Source organism: Cyclopterus lumpus, chromosome 9 (assembly GCF_009769545.1).
Source record: "Cyclopterus lumpus isolate fCycLum1 chromosome 9, fCycLum1.pri, whole genome shotgun sequence".
Classification (NCBI taxonomy): domain Eukaryota; kingdom Metazoa; phylum Chordata; class Actinopteri; order Perciformes; family Cyclopteridae; genus Cyclopterus; species Cyclopterus lumpus.
The window spans coordinates 10,046,336-10,062,607 of record NC_046974.1 but is presented as its reverse complement, the minus strand read 5'-3'; the positions used below and the strand labels follow the sequence as shown (position 1 = coordinate 10,062,607).

The following is a 16,272-nucleotide window of genomic DNA, read 5'->3' as shown; positions in this document are numbered from 1 at the left end:
TCAACGTGGGGAAATTACATAAGATTGTTGTAGACAAACTATAATGAATGAAAACAAACTATAACGACAGATGAATAGTGCAATTTTATGATAAATACAATCACATCTCCCAACACAAACGTTAAAACATAGGAATGAATCAATTTCAACTTTCCAAAAAAAAAGAAAAGAAAAAAATGTTATTAACTACTACCTAACATTACAGTGAAAGGTAGTTTGGAAGATAGTCCCCATTAAAAAAAAAGAACACAGTTTATCAATACATTTGATATTAATTGCCTCAGTGAGCATTCCCCTCAAAATATGTCATATCCCTTTGGAAATTTAGAAGCATACAACAGTATTTAAGAAAAAAAAGTTGTTTAGTGTGGGAATGAACACCGACAGAGTAGCTGCAGCAAGATTGTTTGCAGAAAGCGTCACCTGTATCATACTCTACACTGACGTTTTAGTGCAGCTGTAGCAGAATTACTCTTGGCTTTGAATTCATGGTTTGCATTTGATACTTTGTATTTATTTACTTTGTTGTTACACCATTAAACAATTAGGGTGATTTTACAATCATACAAAAAATTTAATTAATATATTAACCTCTAGAAACAATGAACCTATCCCCATATCCATGAAACAGCCATAAACAAGTATAACAATTTGTTTTTAAATATGTACCAAATGTAACAGAAAATGAACACATCTGATTACACTTGCTGTTAGAAGTAGTAACATTTCTGCTTCATCGTACAACTTTCTTTCTCCGTTGATGTGACCCCCTTATTTTACAATAAACCATTCAGTAAGGATTTGCGCACACACACACACAAACATTTTGCACACACATACATTATAACATATTACACAACCTCAGCAGAAATATGTTCATTCAAACCAAATTAGTCCTTTACAGCATATTAAAGATTGCTTAAGGCTTTTTTTGCATACAAATGACTGCAGTCCATGCTAGACAAAACACCTCCATATATAACTGAGATTCATGTTTTTAGTGTAGGAACCCAATGTGATACGATTACAACAAATGTAAGAAACACTGCATATTAGCAAGAGGCAATACAAAAGAAACTGACCACAATTTCGCATGACTTATCATGAAAAGGATTGATGATTTTTCATCAACTGTTAGAAATCCCTTGGATGTGTAACCACATCAGTTAAATCATAGATGAGTAACTGCTCTTGTACACAGGCACAAAGAAATAGAAGAACAGTTCATAGCCAGTCTGTTGAGAGACTAATGGTTTGTTTCTGTCACCATAACACTTTTCGAAATAATGTCAGCCATCATTAAGCAGCAAACAAAGCCACATATCTTATATTGCGAGGAGGATTACGACTAAATAGCCCAAAAAGGGGAAAACTGGCCTGAAATATTCATTAAACAGTCCAAACTGAAGATTGATGATCCTCTTGGAGAGGCTGTTAGATAAGAAGTAATTACTTAACTCAAAATAAATAAATGCGACAATAGCATAACAAAAATATAAACAACTGTCAAATAAAGAGGAAAGAATAAAGCTATGATATATAAAGTATGACTGAAAAAGCATGTATCTGCTGATGGGAGAATGCCAAATGTTGGCAGCAATTGTTAAGAAACGAGAGGGAATAAGAGTCTGAAAAGTGCCTTTGTGGATAAAACTCCACTCTCCCTCTTATGGCCTGAACAAAGTTATTATATTATGACTGCTGCTGTTCTGCTTCATTGTTATTTTTCACAACCATGTTGTTTAGTGGCGTTGATGATTTGGAGATGTTGTTTTCAAGCTCCAGTTGAACCAGTCCCTCCTCTGTGTTTGTCCATGAGCTCATGGACTCATGTACTGTTACTGTGTGTTCTTCCATCTGCCTTTGGAGGCTGTCCATCTCCTCCCTGAGAAAAAAAACATTTCTGGCATTTGGATAGCTGCTCAGCACTTCACAACAAAAAACTTGATGTATGTACACTGAGAATGTTAAAAGGTTCAAGACTGGGAGCATTTTGATTGCTTCTCAATGTCAATGACCAGCCAGTGGCACATAGCTATCGGGGCTAACAGCAAACAACGGCCAAAGTGCTGCCAGCAATAACAGTGTTTACTTAAAAGAAAGAGAGGCTGGGTACTACACTTCTGCAACAACTGACGGTCGGGAAGGCGTGATCAGCTAGCCGCTGTATGAGAACACTGCAGAGAAGGGGTTGTGAGACAACCAGTGGGGCACGTTCTCAAGCATTAAATGCACTAAAAGCATGTGTATGTCAACAAAGTAAGGAGAAGCTTGGATAATAAGACACACAGAGGTAGAGTCACTTCATTATCTCCTCAGGTAGAAATTACACCACTATATTTACATAGCAAATAGTCGTTTACTGCAATATTAATATTCAGTTAAATAAAGCTCCTTCACCAAGTCATTTGAACAAGTTGCTTACTTGAGTTGTCGTAGACAGTTGTGCAGGTTGTTGAGGGGCTCTTTGTTGACAGACGTTGATGGTTTCAGCAATTCATCCAATAGGGAGGCAGGCACTGGGCAGTCTGGAATCTTAACTGGTGTCACTGGGTTGGATGGGTTACCCTCACTCTTTAGCTCCATACGCTGCTGCTCCACCATTTCAGGGATGTATATAGTCTGTTATCTTCAGCAGGCATTTCTTACTTGGAATTATACTTGCAACATTTGTCTCTACAGCTTGTACGGTATGCATTACTCATAGAAATGAATGGGTACAACTCAGCTATTCATATGCGATGACAAATGATGATTTAGTGGTTTACACAACATTTCAAAAGCTGCTGTGGCTGAAAATCTTGTGAAAAGCACTCAAATGTTCACAGTGAAATACATGGTGCCTTACCTTCCTGAGACGACTTTGTTTGAGGTCCTGTTTAAGTTGCTGGTTCTGCAAAAGAACCGTCTTCATGCTGTTCCTCAGCTCACCCACTTTGGCCTGCAGCATAAACTTGTCCTTCCTGGTACCGTTCAACTCATCTTGCACCGACTCCAGCTCAATTTTGATGTTCTGAGACAGAGAGTCATCTTTAGTAACATATATTATGTGCATTTGTAAATACAGAAACATGTTATTTCTTTTAAACATCTAGTTAAGTAACACGCTTTGTTTCCATCTTTTACAGTTGGAAAGTGAATACTTGCCTGCAGAGCTCTCTGTAGGTTGTCTAGCTCCCTGTGCTGACACTGCTCCATCATCTCCAGCTGCTGCTTCTGAGCCTCGATCTCCCTCTGCCTTTGCTCCACCTCCCACTTCAGGTCCTCAACCTGAACGAGGTTAGACATCATTGTCACTGAAAATTGTTCTCGCATGACAATCCTAACTGAGTACATAGTCAAAATGTTGTATTATAATAAATTCAGGCTAAAAACACAAAAAAAGGATAACAAAATCAATATAATTTTTTTTTTTTAAAAGCAGTGTGTCCATAAAGTTCACTTTATCAAGATTTTGAAATTACAGTAATCATCAGCAAAATATTTCAGTGTAAGTCGGTCTCTTACCTCTTGGTTAGTGAGGGGCTGCTTGGCCAGTTCCTCGTCCAGTTGTTTCTGGAGGATCTGGAGCTGTGAATGGGCCTCAGCCAGCTCCTCTTGGAACCTGGAAACCTCCTGAGCATGTTGCTCATCCTGAGCTCTGCAGAGTAAGACATATCCAATGACAAATGAGTGGTCAGATATAATATATAGATACAAAAGCAATTTTCCTAAAAGTCACTGCATTCTTTAAATCAGGCAAATGCACCTACTGTAGTTTGTGGGATTCACTCTGCAGAGCTTTGACCACGTCCACTTTGGCCTGCAGGTCCTTTTTGATTTCTGACAGCTCCAGCATAGCTGCCCTGTAGTGCCGTCTGTTGTGGTCTGCTTCAGCCTTTGCTGTTGCCACCTAAAAGACACATCACATTAGTACAATGAACACCAGGAGAGCCAAACGCTTCAGAAAAGCTACTGGAATTACAATACATACATATCACAATTCCACTTTCTAAATTTTATATTTCTTAAAAAGACGTCCAACTGTGGCTTATGCCAAGTAAATTATGTCAAAATATATATATTCAAATGAATAATTTGAAAGGCAAATTGAAAATGACGTGCAGTTGGCTTTTCAACTTAAAAAGGAGGACATACTGCGTCCTGAGAGCTCCCACCTGTTCTTTCAGGTCATTGACTTTAGTTTTCTCTTTTTCCAGGGCAAGCTGAAGCGTTTGAACCACCTGCTTCATTTGCTGGTCCTCCTCTTCTTTACGCTTCAGAACAGCTTGAACCTGGAAAAATGATGAATGGGAGAACAAAGTTGTGTTAAAACAAAGTAAAAAGTATATGTTTTTTTGTATTTCGGCATACAGTAACAAGACTTTACAAATAAATATATCAACATTATAAAAAGGTGCCATTTTTTACCTGCAAGTTGAGCTGAACCAGATCTGCCTCTCTCTTAGCTAAGGCAGACTCCAAAATATTGGAATGTTCCCGCAGTGTATTGTGGGACTGGGCCAATCCAGCCAATTTCCCCTTTTCATGTTCAAGCTCCAGTGCTAGCTTCTTGTTGGCATCTTCTAACTTTCGAATCCGCTTCTTGAAGCACCGGGACTCTTGAAGCTATGAAATCAATTTACGCCATTAATACAAAGTAACATACATACATACATTTGAATGACGAGACAAGTGTAAGAATACTGCTCATACAGGGTTGAGACATCATTAAGGGAAAAGAATACAGGGAACACATCCCATTAGACATATCGAGGAGTTCTGTTAAAAAAACCTGAACATATTAACACAAAAAGATCATTGTTCACCTCATCCTCAAGCTCCATGACCTTCTCCTGGTAGTCCTCCAGCTCTGTGGAGGTGAGGGTGATCACTTCCTGCAGCTCCTTCTCTAGCATAGTCTTGCTCTTGGCCACAGCCTGTAGCTCAGCCTGCAGAGCTTTAATCTTCTCCTGGATGGCAAATAAAACCACACTGTATTTCACTACGTAGCAGTTACTTACAGGCACAGTTATCCAGGACTATTCACAATGAAATTAAAAATATCTTTAGGTTTACAACACGTTAGTTGAGGATAAGGGTAGGGATTGAAGGCTATACTATTAATGTTTTGTTTTGTTAAACAGTGAGCTTGTTTCTATGGTTAAGCACTTATAGTACAACCAGCCAACTGCAAAACAGTACTCCTTAACTTCAAATAGGAATGCAAAATATGACTTATTCTTCGGTTCTGCTCGACAGTGACAACACAAACATCACTTGATTTAGAAAAACAGGTTTTATAGACCTTGTATCCCAACTACCTTAGTTGTTTGTCACACAGATACGGCAACCTAATTTCAATTCCTAAGGACCGTAAATGGGCCTGCACACTGTAGAATGTTTTGCTCACAAATGTTGGAGCTGTGAATTTTTCAAGTAACTGTAGACGGTCGTGCAGATTTATACAGTACCTGTAAGGCCTGGCTGTTCCCCCCATCCGACACGTGGGCCTTGAGTTTTACCAGCTCTGCCTCGGCTGTCTCCTTGTCAGTCAGAGCCTCTTGGAGCCTCCTACTCAGGATGCCCACAGCGTTCTCGTATGCCTTGTGCTTGGCCTTCATGTCCTTCTGAGCACTGGTCAAATCTGTCCCCAGTCGCTTCACGCGCACTTTCTGCTCCGTGATGGCCCTATTAGATGCAGAAATTAAGTAAAAAATGTCCATGGGGAAATCAGGTTGTTCTAACAGCCGACATGCATATGATCAAATGTGGTGTGCAGACAAATACATCTTTAAAAATCACATTTCATTTACAGATATAGGTGGTACACAAACAGCGTAATGAGGCAAATGGATGTACTTTTCAAACTACATGTCAAAAGGATCAGGAATTGTATAAGAACTTTATAAAAAGCCTTTATTTGTATTTATAAATAGCACTTGATAACAGAGATATGGTCCAAATCATTACTGTGAGAGTCATTCAAGCGTTCAATATCTCTATGCAGCAGATTACTCACTTTTTGGCTTCTCCCTCCAATTGCTCCACCTGTTTCCTCAGACCTTCATTATCTTCTGTGACTGCTGCTAGTTGGCTCTGATCAAACTGTATAGACTGGATTGGCAAAAAAACAGGATCCTTCACATTACAATAGGATTCACACTATACCTGCTGACATCACCCAAAACATCAACATTTACTATTAAAGTACTTTGTGAAGTAAATTTGATAAAAAAACATTGAACAAAAATTTATAATTACGTGGATCTGGGTTTCTAGCTGATCCCTTTCGTCTTGAATGGCTTGCAGATGAGCCTCCATGTGGTTCATCTGCTCCTGGACTCTCACCACCTCCTTCGCAAGCCGGGCCTGCTCCAGCTCTGCGCTCTGCTTCTCCCCCTGAACGCTCAGCAGCTCCTGCTTCAGGTCCTTCACCTCTGCTAACAGGCGCTTTTTGGTGGACTTGAGCTCATTGATCAACTGGTCTTTGGAGCTGGCATCCCGACGGTAGGCCTCCACCATCACCTGTTTTGTCAATAACCATGTGTCTAATTAATGAAGTGAGCATTTTGTCCTTTCATATTGACTCTGAGACAGCAGGCACATTACTTCTCACAACATACTGTAGCTACAGTGCAAGAGAGAGAGCTACAACGTATGTCTTTGTGCCTTTAAGAACCTGCATTTGAGTACAAATTGAGTAGATTACATTTACTCACTTTGCTATGAACCAAAAATGCATCTTATTGTTCTGTACAGCTTTAACAAGTAGTGAATCAGTCAAGCTATTTATGCGTACGTCACATCACAGAGTCACATTAACAGTTACTTCAGATGCAGTGTTGATAATGCAGCCAGATTGCTTCTCTTTAGCACCAAAGTACACTATTTTGCTTTCCATGGATTGCTGAAAGCAGTCCCCAGTACATTTTGGTGGACCAAGATGAATGTGAATACTTGAGTCTGAAGGGTCTACAAAAGCTCAAGTCTTGAAAGAAATCCAATACAATTCATATTTATGTCATTCTGTCAATAAACCCCACCCTCTTTTTAACAGCCTGTCAATGCACAATGAGTAACACCCACCCCTGCTCAAACCACTGAGGCGTGTCAACCAGCACTGTTCTGAGATGACAGCCATCTGACACTACAATACATCCTCCCACGACAACACCAGCATCGACCTTAGTCAGCTGGGAGAGTCTACACAGGCTTCTAAAACATTTACCCAGTAAGAGAGAGCTGTACATTGTGTCACATACTGTAAGAGCAAGGAGGATGAATTACCTTTTGTTGTTGGAACTGCTCCTTCAGTTTCTGAGTTTGTCTCTTCAGGGTACTATTTTCTTGTTGAAGCGTTTCGATCTGTAAGAATGCAAAGGACTTTAATTATTCACTACATTGTGGAGGAGGGATAACCCCCCAAAATGGGTTCAAAAGCTACTTGAATTATGTTTAAATTCTTGAGTTTTACAGCTTACGCCAAATGAAAAACACTTTAATGACAGGTACACAAAGAGGGATTCTGAGAAATACATGTCTAACCAAGTCACTAGCAGCTCAGCAATTCGTACAATGCTTTAAAATAATTGCTGGTTACTGGTGCGGTTATTTTTCAATGCCATTCATTTAAATGTCCTTTTGCTGTTTACATTTGTTCACCTTCCACCTATATCATACCTGATTGGCTTTGATCTGGACTTCCTGTCTGAGCTGATCCAAGATATCTGAAGCCACCAGAACCTCCTCTCCGAGCCGTTCAGCGCCCTCGTCAAGTTGGCCCTTTTCGGCCCGGGCTGCCTGCAGCGCCACCTCCAGGACAATCTTCTCATTTTGGAGGTACTGGATGTTGTCGTCCTTGGCGCTGCTATCTGTCTGCAGCTCAGCCAGCTGGGCCTCCAGCTCCAGGTATTGGGCTTCTAGGTGGTTGATGGACTGCTCTTTGGTTTGCAGGCTGTCCTGAGTGGTGGTCAGATGGCGCATCAGCTCCAGATGCTCTTTCTGGAGTGACTGCAGCTGCATGTCCTTCTGGGAAAGGAGCAACTTTGCCTAAGAAAGATTGAGTGTGAAAGGCAGTTTAGAGAAGAATACAATACACATGTTACTGAACATACAAGGTGGAAAACAAAAGGCCATGACTACCTGCTCCAGCTCCCTTTCCAGGGTGCTGGCTGTGTTGGCCAATTTAATTAAGCGTTCTCGCTCATCCTCAAACTCCTCCAATTTTTGCTGCAGATCATCTTCCACCATGTTCTTTGCATCCTGGATCTGCTTATAAGCAGCTTCCTGGGTCAGCATGTCGGTCTAAATCACAGAGAGTAAAATGTAATCAACAATATCTTACACCGATTTAAAAAAACAAATAAAACAACATTTTAGTTGTAGTCTTTTATCCAATATCCTTGACTGTAAAATTAGCTTAAAAAAAAGGTATGAGTTATTTCCTAAGTGGATATATAGACTTATATAAAAACCTGATAGCATATTCACAAAGAGATGTTGGAGGGTATACCTCAATGCTCTGCAGCTGAACAGCAATACGCTCTTTATCTTTGATAGAGCGGTGTTGGGTCTCTGTGAGTTGGTTGGAGAGAGTCACATTCTCCAGCTTAAAATGTTCCAGAACACCAATCTGAGTCATCTGTCCAGCCTGGGAGACATAAAAACAGATAAAAAGTGTTGCGTCATGTCAAATCTTGTCTGACAAATGTCGAGCCATGATGAAAAACCAACTGCATTAGCATCAACCGTACCTGCATGTTGGCCATTTCGCTTTGCAGTCGTACTCTGGCCTCCTGGGCAAGAGCTAGCTGCTGCTGGTACCACTGTCTGAGCTGCTGAAGTGATTCAATTTCAGCCTGGGAAGTCTTCATTCGGCTCTGAAGGGTGCTGCGCTCCAGCTGGATCTGTTGAAGCTGGCTCTGAAGACCACCCAACTGCTGTCGCAACACTTGGACTGCAAAAGTCCAACACCAAAACATGTATTTCAGTCATGAGTTTGGATATGCAAACCAGTAGTATGGGTGGTTAATGAAGTCAAAGCACAATTAAAAATGTTAATTTATTGTTATGCTCAGTTTTCTAGGTCTCCGTCACACACCTGTAATGTCTCTCGAGGTTACAGTGTTTTGCATCTCCTCCACCTTCCCCATCAGCCTTTTGTACTGGTCTTCAGCCACCTTCAGGTCATTGCTTAGAGAAGTCAGACTGGCATTCTTGCTCTCCAGACTGCCCTGGAGATCCACCATGGCCTTCTCTAGCTGGTTGCAGTTTTTCCGCAGTGTGCCGACCTCTGTAGTGAGGGCATTCTGCTTCTCCTGGCTGACCTGAGCGTCCTCATTTTTAGCTTGCAGTCGAGCATTCACTGTAGCGAGCTGGGCCTGAAGCTCTGTCTTTTCTTTGAGAGCCTGGCGAAAAGGACAGTGAGGTCAGCTCTTAAGCCCAATTATTCTTGGTTTCCAGTATTAAGTCATCTGGGCAGGTAAATTGACAAACATTAAGTTACATTGTATCTTTTTGGAGGCAGTGATGCTGCATTAACTGGCAGTCATTAGCAGGCAAACACGAACATGGTGCACAGGATATTACAGTGTTAACAGACTTGTAATTACCACTGTTTATGCAAACACAACTAGCACTGTTAGCATACTGAGGTTAAAGACTTCGGTGAATGAAAAAACAGATAGTAGATATAAATAATACACTTTCATGGTTTCCATGTTATTTTGTCCACTCCTGTACAGAATACGCATTAAGTCGGTTTGTGCAAAAGGAATGGAAATAGGAGTACAAAAATCAATAGTATATTACCTGATTGGCCTCAGATGACAAAGATTCAAGCTGACCCTCCAGTCTCATTTTCTCTTTTAAAACCTGCAGCATATCATCATGGCCCATTACTGAACTCTCCAAAGAAACACTGAAAGAAATGTAATCAATATTAGTGCTTATAGTTCACTGATTTGAACAATTCACATAATCAATTAATTGTTTTAAGTAACAAACTAAAATGCCAAATGTGTAAATTCCAGCAATCAACTGCAGTCATTTTTGTCCCCTTCCCCATCTGATGTTGACACATACCTGCTGGAGAAACTGTCTCTGCGGCTTTGAGGCTCCCCAATCCCTTCTCTCTCCTGCTCGCGCTCAAGCAGGTGCTGCTCTTCACTTGCTGCCTGCAGCACCTCCTGCAGGGAGGGGAACTGGCCCATGGCCTCAGGGGCAATCTCCCTACCCTCTACAGTGTAGGGCCCCTGCTGCCTTTGCGCTGCGGAGAGTATCCCGTATGTGCCCCTCGTCGACACACTGCTGTAAGACGAGCTGTCACTGTCGTTGCCGTCGTTCCCTGGCCTTGATCCCGATTCACTGCTGTCCATTTCTGACACATTGTCCCCAACTTGGAGTGAAGCACCAGGCTGTGCTTCACTCTCACAGGTGCTGCCCTCCGACATCACACCAACCTCAGACAAAGTGGACACTGAGCTAAGGGTGGACTGGAGGGAGCTCATGGTGTTGTCTGCTGCCCTAACTCTACCTGCACCCCCACTTGCACCATCACTCCCAGGAGACTGGTAGTCAGCCAAGGAGTGGATCTTGCTCGGGCGGGGTGATCTGGGCTTTTTCTCCTTAGAAGGGGGAATTCCCAAGCTACCCAGTTTGGGACCACGAGGGACAGTGGTCCTCAAGAAGGAATACTCTGTGGTCATGGCAAGAGTGTTGGCCCTGGGCAGACCCTCAGGATGCAGCATCAGCTCTGGATCCAGAGTGCTGAATGGCCTGTTCTTGGGGGTGGTGCGGTGAGACTAGAATGAAAATGAAATGAACCATGGTACTGCCATCCTGATCAAATCCAACACGTGGTTGCTCAGCTTGAAACACACAGTATAACATATTAAATAAGAAATGGCAATGACAGAAACTATAAAGAATGGAACAAAACCTGCACCAATGCTGAACATTTCTCCAAAGTGAAAAGCTATGGCCTCTACCTCTTAAAACGGTTTATCTTCTGGGTTACATTTTCCAAGAAAATAGCATGTTTTGCAAGCAACATCAGCTGAGAATGAGCCCAAACATACAAGTTGAATGGCACATGTACAGGATCAAATAGATAGTTGTCAAATGGTAGCAATTTCATGTTAACATAATGCTGGTGAAACTGTTTTTTGGAAACATTAGGACCTCGAGGTCAAATAGAAGAGCTGGTACTGTCAATAACCTGACAGCTACTCCAATAACTCACCCTCTCCTTATGTCTCTGAACTCTGTACTGTTTGAGTTGCTCTTCCAGACGTCGACGAGCGTCCAGGCGAATCTTCTCCTCATTCTCCATCTCCAATGATGGCTTCTGGTTTGCTAAAAAGAAAGTATGTTAGGCCTCAAAAAAGAATGATCCCCATCATTACATACTGCAAAACTACACTACAGCTCTTTATTTACTCAAGACCTGGTTTTATGACTGTACACCTTTTAATCCTAGCAATGTGGCTTCAAAGTAAAAACCTGTATAATTTTGGTTGTGAAGGAAACAAATTATTCAAATTGTTACGCCCATATATTTAAAACAGTGCCCCATGTTGTATCACTGACTCCATTTGCTAGGTTAGTCATGACTCAATTAACAATGTTAATTCAGTCATGACTGCAACAGCTATGCAGCAAATATTGACAATATTGCAATGAGTTAAATGATGGCATCTATAAATGTATTAAACAGATTGTACATTCAGTCATGTTCATGTGCCATCGAAAGAGATATGTATGATGTAAGATGTAGGATTCTTCATGGGCTGCTACAAATATTCTGTGTGGGAGATATAATGTGAATCGAAACTAAATCACCACAGTTTGTGCCAAGCCTAAAAATATTACATTTCATAACTGCAAAAAAGGCAACTGTACCTGGCTTTAAAATACCTCCAAAGAGATGACATACAAGAGGGATTAGTACCAAAACGCAGCCATGAGTCCAAACAGTGTTCCAAATGAAGCACGCACACCAAATTCTAATCAAACAATCAAAAGCAATCTGTGCAAATTGCAGAAAGGGGATGAGTCAAACTACTAAAAGAAAGTCTCACTGAATCATTCCAAACGATATAATGCACAGAAAAGGAAGTTAAAATGGATGTGTACATACGCCAAAAAAGAAACAGCAAAATGAGGTTAAAATACAGGGGCAGTCACTCCACATACGTTTATGCTTACACAATTCAGTCTCCTGCAAAGGCATACTGAGTCTGAGCGACTGCAATGAATCACCCGTGTGAACCGTGATCTCGGCCCTAGCCCCCTCAGACTTCTCTATCATCATGGGTGGAAAAGCAGCCAAACCTGGGGAGGGCTCTTGGGTCTGGGAGTTGACTGGGGAGCTGGTGCTCTGGGGAGGGGCTGCCAGAGACAAGGACCCATTTATATGGGTGTTCCCTGCAGCACTAAAGTCCTCTGCCAGTCCGTTTCCATTTGGCATCACATCTGAACTGAAAGGAGCTGAAAGAGAAGTGAGGAGAGAAGCTCTAAGGAATTTAGTCTTGACAAGCTTGTGTGCACTATACTGCAAAAGGTGTTCCACCTGGCAAGCTGGCTGGGCAACTCTGTCAAACTACAATAGCTTAAGTCAAAAAGGTGGTTTGAAACAATGCAGCAGGATGTGGCGCAGTTAGGGCTGGTCTTGAAAGACAAACCAATCTCAAGGCCCTGACAACCTATTTTCCTTATCAGCGACATACAATGGGCATTAAGGTCAAATTTGGAACAGCTTTGATTATTTTACATGATAGTTTCTGTCTGTGCTGTTTTGTCTGTGCTCTTCTCACTGGTTTCAAATGTGAAGAGCATAGCTGGATAAATGTCACATATGCATGTCCACCAATGAGAATTTGGATCAAAATCTGATCACAGTTGTGGGATTATATGCTTATGTTGCCGGGCCACAGTGAAAGACATCTGATCTAACCACACAATGTACAGCAAAATAGTTCACACATTCAAATTACTATGAAACTGACTCCCTACAATAACTGAAATAAATATTCTCACGTTACTTAAGGCAACACCATTGATTAACACAAACAAATCCAGCAGGGAAGTCATTAGGAGTTCTGTTTTGCCTGCGAATAGGGGCGGTTATTTCAAGAAAATAAACTTAGTGTCAACAACTGTCCGGATATCAGTCTCTGCTGCATTGACTTTCACCCCCCCCACCCCCACCCCACCCCACCCCCAAAAAAATGTTTCATATCGACTTGCTTATTCTTCTGCCTTAAGATGACAATCAGAGTTCAATTTAGCTATTTACCACAGTTTAAAGAGCCATGTAACACAGAGCAGTAGAAGGCCTTGGGCCTTGTAGTAGCCACCAAAACAGGTCATGCATTGCAGAATACAAGTGCTACCAGTCATATGCCTAAAGGGGAAAAAACGTTGCTGGTCAGAGAGCAGAGCTGATACATGCTATTCCCCGTACAAGGACAGTCATTTCTGGAAGGACATATTATAAACAGGTCCAAACACAAAATGATTTCTAGCCTTTGACATCCTTGTGATTTTGATGAGGGGGGAGACAGTCAGTACTCACCATTATGAATATTCCCATTTTGTGTCTTGTCCAGCACTTGTTGTTTCAATTGCATTTCACCTTCCACTTTGGATGTTATAATATGGTCTTCTTGAGCCTCCATCTGAGCTGCTTCTGATTGGTTACTGTCCATTTCCTTTAGGAAACTGAACAGTCCCAATTTTGCTGGTACCGCTTAGGAAAGAACCTCTCACAAAACCATCTTCTTAGGGGGCAGGCCAGCTGGGAGCATGTCAGTGTCCAGGAACACTTCTGAACACAGACAGCACTAAAGATATAAAACAAATACATATGGCACATTATAAAAGCTCAAAATACGTCACAGAAGAAGTTGTAACGCCATCTGTTTTAGACACTAAGGATGTTATGTAACAACACATTTCAAACATAAGCTAGAGTCAAAAGGCTAACAAGCTGGCTGGGCAGTTAAGTAGATTGTGTCACTTTAAATATAGAAAAACTAGCAAGTAACATTTAAATCCTTTACGTAGATAGACACCACAAACTCCGTTAACCAATATGTCAAGCCAAAACAGACAGTTTCACGTTTGCCTTTTTTATCAGCTCGTTGGAACTGATTAAATTAAATCTGTAGAAGCTGTTGATGAGTCACACGTAACATTACGCCTCGACCAGCAGGCGTTTAAATCCAAAGCCTTCAACTGTCGTACTTCCGCTTTTGATTCATGGTGAGAGCTGCAGCTGCTGCCCCGATACATGTTTTCCAAATGTGCACAAACAACTCTGAGAAATACAAGCTATGTTTACAATATTGTGTACATTTGGCAACAGGCAAGGCCCGAGCCGGTTTGCATTCATAGATTTGAATAAGAGTCATGCATGCGGCCATCTCTTTATTAACAGCGGGACGTATGCAGCCGTCGACCTAAAGTCCGATGACAGGGTTGTTATTCAACACGTCTGCAGGTTTAAAGTCACACAATCATCGCATGCTTATTCTATTGATGATAACCTCTGATTGCGAGGCGGCGTTGCTAAGTTAGCTATCAGAATGTGGCGGAGTTACTTCATCGCAGATTCACACCGTCTCGCTAAAGTCACCATTTCAGAAGCAACAACAACGAGACAGCCCCTGATAAACGTGGGTTATTATTGCCCTGGTGAGTTGACTGGGTTTAGTCAAACTCTCCAGACTAAGGATACACGAGCGAGACAGCTGCTAGCAAGCTAACCTATGTGTTGACGACGGAACTTGTCAAGCTAAATCTGCTAACTCGCTAACGTGCGCTCGAAGGCATTTCCCAAATATCTTTAAATCAATTCACAAATCACCAACTGTCGCGTAAGTGTCTTAGAAAACTCCCATGAGTTAATTAGAAAGTGACAATTTCAGCAAGCGTATCAAAAGACAATAAATGCTCACCCTTTTGCGAGCTTCGCCGTTCACTACGTGGCTGTTTGGTTTCCGTCCCTTATCTGTCCGACGGGAAACACAGGGCACGCGACACATCTGGAAGAAGAAGAAATGTGCCATGTATACAATATTTGGGGTTTTAAATGCAATAAAAATACATGTGTATTATTTTAGATAATTTGATTGAAAATGCATATGGAAATGTATGTACACGAAGGATAATGGAACGGTGACTTCTGGTAAATCTGGCGGATGTGGTACCTACGGTGAGTGACGGTCGCGTTCAAAGAGCTGCGCCCTACTTTTCAGCAGTGGTCCTGCAGCTAACCTGCCGGTGCAGGTGTCACCACCGCCACAAGCTGTCAATGCCGGTTTGAGCTGAGCCTGCCGCAATACGTTGCACAGAATAGAAGGATTGCATTAATATGCGCATCATTCGGCTGTATAATGCCACTGCATTCAAGTGACGCCCAGTTTAGTTGTGTTGTCTAATAACATTGTGTATGAGGGAAGACACAATAATGGACTGTTTCGGTAAAACAACAATGCTCTTAACTGTTGTTTGTCCCTGCATAAATGCACCTTTATATTCATCTGTGTAATAAGCAAACAAGTAGTCTGAACTGAATTGAATATGTGTCCATGGGGAACACGCATATAGCCTCTACTAACACCATCTAATGCAGGGAACCTCGTACTAATAGACACCTGCAGATAACACACAACGATGAGGTGTAAAGTGTTTGGCTCTATATTTCTATTTGATCAGTCTCCAGTCAAATTACATAGTTAAACTAGTTAGACCCACCTATTCATATTTAATAAACCTATAAAGCCCAGGGTACATCTTTTTTTGAATGAATGGGTGAAATATTTAAACTTTCTTACTTTGGTGCCATCTAGTGACAGTATCAATAATTACACTCTTTAGACAAAAGGCTGATCAATAGTGTAAAAACAACACAACCTCACCAATTTCTCTCAGAATTGTTTTGTTTTTCTTTCACCCAAAACGTAAGTCGGTAGAATTATAAAAAATATGCTAAACCTTTTTAGGAATGAACGTGTCCAGTCTGTGTAGCCAATTGCTCTCCTGCTTTGGGATACATATTAGTCTTTATAAATTATTGTTTAACAGTTACTATATTGGATTTTTTTTACTCTTTTAGGCTTCATTGCCCGGGCTCCAATATAATTGTGAAAGACGGACAAAATAATTGTAAATTCATAAGTATGGGGTCATATAGCAAATACTATATATATAGGCTACTATACGAATATTACAATCACACATTGCTAAATACACGAGGCAAGCATACCAATACAACATGTTACTTGC

At 41.3% G+C, this 16,272-nt stretch overlaps 1 protein-coding gene across 3 annotated transcripts; it reads right to left on the bottom strand.

The window, feature by feature from the left end:
* Positions 1-66: 66 nt before the first annotated feature.
* Positions 67-15,196, bottom strand: golga3 (golgin A3). 3 transcript variants are annotated; one of them, XM_034542467.1, is made up of 25 exons: positions 15,145-15,196; positions 14,943-15,029; positions 13,559-13,826; positions 12,190-12,471; positions 11,225-11,337; positions 10,066-10,784; positions 9,793-9,901; positions 9,083-9,389; positions 8,736-8,938; positions 8,495-8,632; positions 8,125-8,286; positions 7,663-8,031; positions 7,270-7,347; positions 6,244-6,507; positions 6,002-6,096; positions 5,454-5,670; positions 4,809-4,952; positions 4,411-4,608; positions 4,158-4,274; positions 3,753-3,892; positions 3,508-3,640; positions 3,148-3,270; positions 2,849-3,013; positions 2,426-2,592; positions 67-1,885 (listed from the first exon to the last, which is right to left on the bottom strand). In XM_034542467.1, exons 3-25 carry the CDS (start codon positions 13,689-13,691, stop codon positions 1,693-1,695), a joined length of 4,569 nt encoding a protein of 1,522 aa, XP_034398358.1. In that variant the 5' UTR covers positions 13,692-13,826; positions 14,943-15,029; positions 15,145-15,196; the 3' UTR covers positions 67-1,692. The 3 variants fall into 3 exon arrangements, with proteins under 3 accessions (XP_034398358.1, XP_034398360.1, XP_034398359.1); XM_034542469.1 differs by lacking the exon at positions 15,145-15,196 and having other exon boundaries at positions 12,316-12,471; positions 14,943-15,028; XM_034542468.1 differs by lacking the exon at positions 15,145-15,196 and having other exon boundaries at positions 13,559-13,810; positions 14,943-15,015.
* Positions 15,197-16,272: the final 1,076 nt, after the last annotated feature.

Coding starts and splice junctions, on each gene's coding strand:
- golga3 (XM_034542467.1), bottom strand. CDS start 13,691: ATGGACAGTAACCAATCAGAAGCAGCTCAGATGGAGGCTCAAGAAGAC. Junction 4,953..5,453: donor GGAACAGCCAGGCCTTACAG/GTACTGTATAAA, acceptor TTTGCCATCCAG/GAGAAGATTAAAGCTCTGCA. Junction 4,275..4,410: donor TGGTTCAGCTCAACTTGCAG/GTAAAAAATGGC, acceptor TCATTTTTCCAG/GTTCAAGCTGTTCTGAAGCG.